The sequence below is a fragment of the Odontomachus brunneus genome, unplaced genomic scaffold (genome assembly GCF_010583005.1).
Source record: "Odontomachus brunneus isolate Ranch 3 - 2012 unplaced genomic scaffold, Obru_v1 Obru_scaffold_063, whole genome shotgun sequence".
NCBI lineage: Eukaryota > Metazoa > Arthropoda > Insecta > Hymenoptera > Formicidae > Odontomachus > Odontomachus brunneus.
In genome coordinates this window covers 1,390,669-1,398,697 of record NW_022639513.1, presented here as the reverse complement: position 1 = coordinate 1,398,697, position 8,029 = coordinate 1,390,669, and the positions used below count along the sequence as shown (strand labels likewise).

Here is an 8,029-nt window from a genome sequence, read left to right as displayed (position 1 = left end):
CCTCTGTAACAGGCTTCTTCTTTGGTTTCTTCTTTAATGTGACTTCTTCAGTAATTTCTTCTACTTCCTCTTTCTTTTCCTCCACTACTGGTTTCTTAATCGTCACTTCATCTGCGGCTTCTTCCTTTACCGGCTTCTTTTTCGGTTTCTTTAATTCCACTTTATCAGTTACTTCTTCCGGCACTTGCTCTTCTTCTTTTGGGACTGGTTTCTTTACAGTAATTTCAGCAGCAGTCTCCTCTGTAACAGGCTTCTTCTTTGGCTTCTTCTTCAATGTGACTTCTTCAGTAATTTCTTCTACTTCCTCTTTCTTTTCCTCCACTACTGGTTTCTTAATCGTCACCTCATCTGCGGCTTCTTCCTTTATGGGCTTCTTTTTCGGTTTCTTTAATTCCACTTTTTCAGTTACTTCTTCCGGCACTTGCTCTTCTTCTTTTGGAACTGGTTTCTTTACAGTAATTTCAGCAGCAGTCTCCTCTGTAACAGGCTTCTTCTTTGGTTTCTTCTTTAATGTGACTTCTTCAGTAATTTCTTCTACTTCCTCTTTCTTTTCCTCCACTACTGGTTTCTTAATCGTCACTTCATCTGCGGCTTCTTCCTTTACCGGCTTCTTTTTCGGTTTCTTTAATTCCACTTTATCAGTTACTTCTTCCGGCACTTGCTCTTCTTCTTTTGGAACTGGTTTCTTTACAGTAATTTCAGCAGCAGTCTCCTCTGTAACAGGCTTCTTCTTTGGCTTCTTCTTCAATGTGACTTCTTCAGTAATTTCTTCTACCTCCTCTTTCTTTTCCTCTACTACTGGTTTCTTAATCGTCACCTCATCTGCGGCTTCTTCCTTCACCGGTTTCTTTTTCGGTTTCTTTAATTCCACTTTTTCAGTTACTTCTTCCGGCACTTGCTCTTCTTCTTTTGGAACTGGTTTCTTTACAATAATTTCAGCAGCAGTCTCCTCTGTAACAGGCTTCTTCTTTGGCTTTTTCTTCAATGTGACTTCCTCAGTAATTTCTTCTACCTCCTCTTTCTTATCCTCAACGACTGGTTTCTGAATCGTCACTTCTTCTGCGACTTCTTCGATTGATTTTTTTGGCTTTTGTAATGGTATTTTTTCTGAAACTTCTTCGGTTGGAATTTCTGGTTTTTCTTCGGGCATCTTTTTTAGCTTAATCTCTTCGGTACTTTCTTCTGGTTCTATTTGTTTTTTCTTTGGTTTCTTTGGTTTTATTTTTTGTTTTATAGTAACTTCATCTATGTCTTCCGGGGATTTTGCTGGAACTTTTTCTTTTTCTAAAGTGGGATATTCTATCTCGCCTTCTTCCTCTGGTTTATCTTTCTTCCAACCTTTCAAGGTTATTTTTTCAGGCTCATCTTCTGGTTTCTCTGATGTTGGTATTCGGAATTTAACTTCAGGTTCCTCCTCGGGTTCCTTTGGTTTTGGTATTCCTTTTTCTAGCGGAATTTGTTCTATGTCTTGATCAGGTTTCTTTTTCTTAGGTTTCTCATACGGCTTCAGGATAGGCTCAGGCTCTGGTTTCTCTGGTTTCTCAAATTCTTCAGGTACATATTTCTCAATTTCTGGTCTATCAAAATCTAATGGCTTGAATTCATCATGTTCTAATTTTTCTATGGGTTTTTCTTTTTCTTTTTGTGGCACATCTTCTATTGTTTCTTTCTTTTTAGGCTTCTTTTTGGATTCCGTTATCTCTTCTGGTTTCTTTTCTGGAATTTTCTTTAGTTTAACCTCTTCTGGTGCAACTTCAGGTTCTTGTTTTGGTTCACCTTTTCCTATAACGAGCTTTTGTGGTTCTTCTGGTGTTTTCTCCGGCTTTTTAGGTGTTCGTTCGTAAATAGATTTATCTTCTATTTTCTCAAGGGGAACTTTCTTCAGCTCTTCAAATTCCTTATCTAATTTTTCTAATTCAGTTAATTCTTTCTCTGACATCTTACGCTTTTTAAATTTTTTCTTTAACACTTCTATAGCTTCTTCTGCATTTCTAGATAGAATACCAACTTGGACTGGATTTTCTTCGATATACGTAATCTTTGGTATCTGTAATTCTGCCGGATAATCACCGATGAATGTAATTCTGCTACGTAACATGATTTTAGGAAATTTAGGTTCGCTGACTTCTTTTTTCTTAACAATTGTTACTTTCTTTAATTTAATCATTCCGAATTGAACTGTTTCTGCCGGTTCAGTGTATTTTAATTTGGTAGGTTTGATTTCTTTCCTCTCGATCATTTGCGGGACTAATTCTTGCGCAGATTCGGGTAATACTTTCTTTTCTTTCTTCTTTTTCGTTGGCTCCCATTGAATTTTCTCAGGCATCGGTTCTAATACGGGTCGTTCATACTCGGGCTCTACCCATTCTTCTATATCATCCTTTTTGGCAGGTTTCTTTTTCTTCTTTTTAACAATCTTTTTTTCTTTTATTTCCTCGATCGTTTTATCGGTAGGTTTTTCCTCTGTAGTAGAGACAATTTCTTCTTTTGGTTTTTCAATTTCTTTCTTTTCTACAGGCAGTATTTCTACTTCTTTATCCTTGGGTTTTTTCTCTTCTGGAATTTTTGCAATCTTAATTTCCGGAGTAATATCTGTCGCTTTCAAGGTATCTGGTAGAACTTCACTGATCTTTGTTTCTTCCTTTTTAGGTTTTATTGATAATATCTCTTCCACTCTTTCTTCTTCTTGTTTCTCTTCGACGGTAATAGGTTTCTTTTCCGGGATAATTTTCTCTTTTTTAACACGAGTTAATTTTTTCTCCTTTTCATCTTTTACTTCAACTTTAACCATTTCAACTTCTTTCTTCTCGAATACTTCACCATTTGCCATAGCCGTAGTAACTTCAGTCACATCAATACTTTCCATCGGTGTGACATCCGATTTTGCTTTCTTTTCGGTAGGTAGCTCTTTTGATATAAGTTCCTCAGGTACTATTTCTGGTGTCACTTCTGTAATTTCGATTCCCTCTTTTAACATTATATCTTCTTTAGCTTTTTCCTTTTTAGGTTTCTTCAACTCAATATCTTCCACTGTTTCACTCGGCCTATCCTCCTTACTTTCTGTAACTTTTTTCTCCGTCGGCGCTTTCTTTACAGTTACTTTTGTTAGTTTTATACCTTCTTCCGTCTCTTTTGTAGATACGGCTTGTTCTTCTTGCGGTCTTCTATCTTCATCAAGTTTATCGACTGCCATTTCAGGAACAGTTTCGGTAGTTTCTATTTCTTCGTGTGCAATTATTAATTTTTTTGCTTTTTCTTTTATCGGTTTCTTTGAAATAATTTCTTCAACAACTTTTTCTTCTTCAACTTGTTGTTCACCCGCGCGTTTTGGTTTAATTTTTTTAGGCGCTTTCTTTACAGCAACCTCTTTTACTTCAGCTTGTTGTTGCATTTCTTCGATTTGAACTACTGTTTCTTTCGTTGGTTTTGTCTCTTCAAGAAGTCCCTCTGTAGTCGTTTCCGGAATTGTCTCAGTAACTTTCAGCCCTTCTTTCGTTATAATGGTCGGTTGCGCTTGCTGTTCTTTTGGTTTTTCGCTTATTTCCTTACTAATTTCGAGAGTTATTTCTTCTTGAGTAGGAATTGTGCTTGTTTCTTCTCTTGTTACTTTTTTTAATGTAACCTTTTCCTCTTCAATTTCGTGCACTGTAGCTTCTTTTGGCTTAGGTTTTTCTTCTGTTAACTCTGTAACGGGCGATTCAGTTAATGTTTGCGTTACTTCGATGCTTTCCCTTGGAGAAAATGTAGTTTCAGCCTTTTCCTTCTTCGGTTTCTCTATAATAATTTCTTCAATAATTTCTTCTGGCACTTTATCATCAAGAGTTTTCGCTCTTTTCTTCTTTATAACTTTCTTTGTTGGCGTTTCAATGATTTCGACTATTTGTTCTTTCTCCATTATTTCGGTTTCTTCAACTGGTTTTTGCACAATTTCTTCTACAATTTGTTCATGTTTATCTTTTGTTATTTTCTTCTTTCGAATAATCTTTTTTGTAGGTGTCTCGATACTCTCTATTATTTCCTCTGTGATATCCGGTTTTTCTTCTGGTACTTTAAGAGGTGCTTCATGCACGTTTATCTCTGTTACCATTACTGTTTCCTGTTTGTCTTCCACAACAGTTATAGCTTTCTCTTCCTTTGGTTTCTCCGCTAAAATTTCCTCTACAACTTCTTCAAGAACATCATCGATTCCAGTCGCGTGTTTCTTTTTCTTAACTTTTTTGGTTGGTGTTTCAAATATTTCGGTTACTTGTTCCACTTCCTCAGCTATTTTTACATGCTTATCCTTTTCCTTCGGTTGTTTCTTCTTTTTAATAATTTTTTGTGTAGGTGTTTCAATAGTTTCAACCACTTCTTCTTCTTCAATGACAGGCTTTTCTACTTTTTCTTTTGGTGCCTTCTTAACTTCTACTTTCATAATTTTCGCTGACTCTTCCGATTCTGTTTCTACCAGAAGTCGAGCCTTTTGTTTCTCTGTTTCTTCTATCACTATTTCATTCACGACTTCTTCTGGAACTTCGTCTTTTGCTTGTTGTTCCTATAAATACAGTATTGTGTTATGACATAATAAATAAGAGTTAAATCGTACTTTATCTTACCTGATACATCGGTTTTTCCTTTGTCCCTGCAAAACAAAATAACGAAATAAAGTTACCTGGAGTTTGTATAAAAGAAAACACTTAATAAAATAATAACTTTTACAACGTAAAAATAATAATTCTAATGTTACAATTAAAGTGCGTTAACATAACAAATTAACAATTAACACTGTCTTGTCTTTGTTCTTTTTGTTCTGTTCCAATGTTCGTAGAAGACTGTTTAGATATTCTATATATAAATATGTCCCAATGAACAGGATGCAAGCGTTGGTGATAGTAATAAGCAATAAAAAAGCTTACCTTTCATAATTTTTTCATCGATTTTGTGTTTTGTCAATCTTTTGTGTTTAGGTTTATCGTGTGTTTCTGGTGTAGTGTCTGCACGAAGATCAGTTACGGTTGTAATAGGCCGTTTATCTTCACTATCATCTTCAAAAGTTGCTCCTTTGCTAATTTGTATTTCACCATCGGATATTGGTAGAGACAATACGGTATCTTCCACCATTTCCTCTATTGGTCCTTCTGTCACAGTTGTCACTGGAATTTTACCTTCTTTCTCAACAGTAACTTCTTCAGTGACTTGTTGCTTCTGTCCCTTACGTTTAATAATTCTCTTTTTCGTTGTTTTGGTCGGCTTCATTCCTTTCACTTCTTCTTCCGTTACTGTCACTAGTTCTCGAACTTCCTCTACATCCTCTGGTTTGACAGACTCGGGAGTTACTAGTGGTAATATGGTCTCTTCAACAATTTCCTCTTCTGGGCCTTCTGTTATAGTAGTAACGGGAGATTTACCTTTCTCTTCAACAGTAACTTCTTCAGTGACTTGCTGTTTTTGACCCACACGTTTAATGCTTTTCTGCTTCGTGATTTTCTTTGGCTCCCTTCCTTCTACAATTACCTCCGTTACTGTTACTTGCTCACGAACTTCTTCCACATCTTGCGGTTTTACAAACTCGGCAAGTGGTAGAGGCAATACGGTATCTTCCACAATTTCCTCTGTTGGTCCTTCTGTCACAGTAGTGACTGGATGCTTACCTTTTTCCTCCACTGTAACTTCTTCAGTGACTTGTTGCTTCTGTCCCTTACGTTTAATAATTTTCTTTTTCGTGATTTTCGTTGGCTTCTTTCCTCCCACTTCTTCTTCTGTTACTGTCACTTGCTCTTGAACTTCCTCTACATCCTCTGGTTTGACAGACTCGGGAGTTACTAGTGGTAATATAGTCTCTTCAACAATTTCCTCTTCTGGGCCTTCTGTTATAGTAGTAACGGGAGATTTACCTTTCTCTTCAACCGTAACTTCTTCAGTGACTTGCTGCTTTTGACCCACACGTTTAATGCTTTTCTTCTTCGTGATTTTCTTTGGCTCCCTTCCTTCTACAATTACCTCCGTTACTGTTACTTGCTCACGAACTTCTTCCACATCTTGCGGTTTTACAAACTCGGCAAGTGGTAGAGGCAATACGGTATCTTCCACAATTTCCTCTGTTGGTCCTTCTGTCACAGTAGTGACTGGATGCTTACCTTTTTCCTCCACTGTAACTTCTTCAGTGACTTGTTGCTTCTGTCCCTTACGTTTAATAATTTTCTTTGTCGTGATTTTCGTTGGCTTCTTTCCTTCCACTTCTTCTTCTGTTACTGTTACTTGCTCTCGAACTTCCTCTACATCCTCTGGTTTGACAGACTCGGGAGTTACTAGTGGTAATATAGTCTCTTCAACAATTTCCTCTTCTGGGCCTTCTGTTATAGTAGTAACGGGAGATTTACCTTTCTCCTCAACCGTAACTTCTTCAGTGACTTGCTGCTTTTGACCCACACGTTTAATGCTTTTCTTCTTCGTGATTTTCTTTGGCTCCCTTCCTTCTACAATTACCTCCGTTACTGTTACTTGCTCACGAACTTCTTCCACATCTTGCGGTTTTACAAACTCGGCAAGTGGTAGAGGCAATACGGTATCTTCCACAATTTCCTCTGTTGGTCCTTCTGTCACAGTAGTGACTGGATGCTTACCTTTTTCCTCCACTGTAACTTCTTCAGTGACTTGTTGCTTCTGTCCCTTACGTTTAATAATTTTCTTTTTCGTGATTTTCGTTGGCTTCTTTCCTTCCACTTCTTCTTCTGTTACTGTCACTTGCTCTCGAACTTCCTCTACCTCCTCTGGTTTGACAGACTCGGGAGTTACTAGTGGTAATATGGTCTCTTCAACAATTTCCTCTTCTGGACCTTTTGTTATAGTAGTAACGGGAGATTTACCTTTCTCTTCAACAGTAACTTCTTCCGAGACTTGCTGCTTCTGTCCCTTACGTTTAATAATTTTCTTTTTTGTGATTTTCGTTGGCTTCTTTCCTTCCACTTCTTCTTCTGTTACTGTTACTTGCTCTCGAACTTCCTCTACATCCTCTGGTTTGACAGACTCGGGAGTTACTAGTGGTAATATAGTCTCTTCAACAATTTCCTCTTCTGGGCCTTCTGTTATAGTAGTAACGGGAGATTTACCTTTCTCTTCAACCGTAACTTCTTCAGTGACTTGCTGCTTTTGACCCACACGTTTAATGCTTTTCTTCTTCGTGATTTTCTTTGGCTCCCTTCCTTCTACAATTACCTCGGTTACTGTTACTTGCTCACGAACTTCTTTCACATCTTGCGGTTTTACAAACTCAGCAAGTGGTAGGGGCAATATAGTATCTTCCACAATTTCCTCTGTTGGTCCTTCTGTCACACTAGTGACGGGAGATTTACCTTTCTCTTCGACGGTAACTTCTTCAGTGACTTGCTGCTTCTTTCCCTTACGTTTAATAATTTTCTTTTTCGTAATTTTTCTTGGTTTCATTCCTTCCAATTCTTCTTCTGTTATTGTGACTTGTTCTCGAACTTCCTCTACATCCTCTGGTTTGACAGACTCGGGAGTTACTAGCGGTAATATGGTCTCTTCAACAATCTCTTCTTCTGGGCCTTCTGTTACAGTAGTAACGGGAGATTTACCTTTTTCTTCGACAGTAACTTCTTCCGAGACTTGCTGCTTCTGTCCCTTACGTTTAATAATTTTCTTTTTTGTGATTTTCTTTGGCATTTTTCCTTCTACAATTACCTCCGTTACTGTCACTTGCTCACGAACTTCTTCCACATCTTGCGGTTTTACAAACTCGGCAATTGGTAGAGGCAATACGATATCTTCCACAATTTCCTCTGTTGGTCCTTCTGTAACAGTAGTGACCGGATGCTTACCTTTTTCCTCCACTGTAACTTCTTCAGTGACTTGTTGCTTCTGTCCCTTACGTTTAATAATTTTCTTTTTCGTGATTTTCGTTGGCTTCTTTCCTTCCACTTCTTCTTCTGTTACTGTCACTTGCTCTCGAACTTCCTCTACATCTTCTGGTTTGACAGATTCGGGAGTTACTAGTGGTAATATAGTCTCTTCAACAATTTCCTCTTCTGGG

The 8,029-nt window shown here is 37.6% G+C and overlaps 1 protein-coding gene across 16 annotated transcripts in view; it reads right to left on the bottom strand.

Annotated features, from left to right (window-relative positions):
- The window catches only part of LOC116846419 (titin), an 86,542-nt gene that overhangs the window by 13,321 nt on the left and 65,192 nt on the right, over positions 1 to 8,029 (bottom strand). For 10 of the 16 annotated variants that reach the window (XM_032820216.1, XM_032820204.1, XM_032820208.1 and 7 more), the window contains 3 exons: positions 4,896 to 8,019; positions 4,596 to 4,621; positions 801 to 4,534 (listed from right to left, as the gene is read on the bottom strand). The exons of 1 other annotated variant lie outside the window; for it this stretch is intronic. In XM_032820216.1, coding sequence (XP_032676107.1) covers positions 801 to 4,534; positions 4,596 to 4,621; positions 4,896 to 8,019 — 6,884 coding nt within the window. Of the gene's footprint in view, positions 1 to 64; positions 4,535 to 4,595; positions 4,622 to 4,895; positions 8,020 to 8,029 lie in introns of all 16 variants that reach the window. 5 more of the 16 variants (XM_032820215.1, XM_032820217.1, XM_032820211.1 and 2 more) reach the window with 4 other exon arrangements.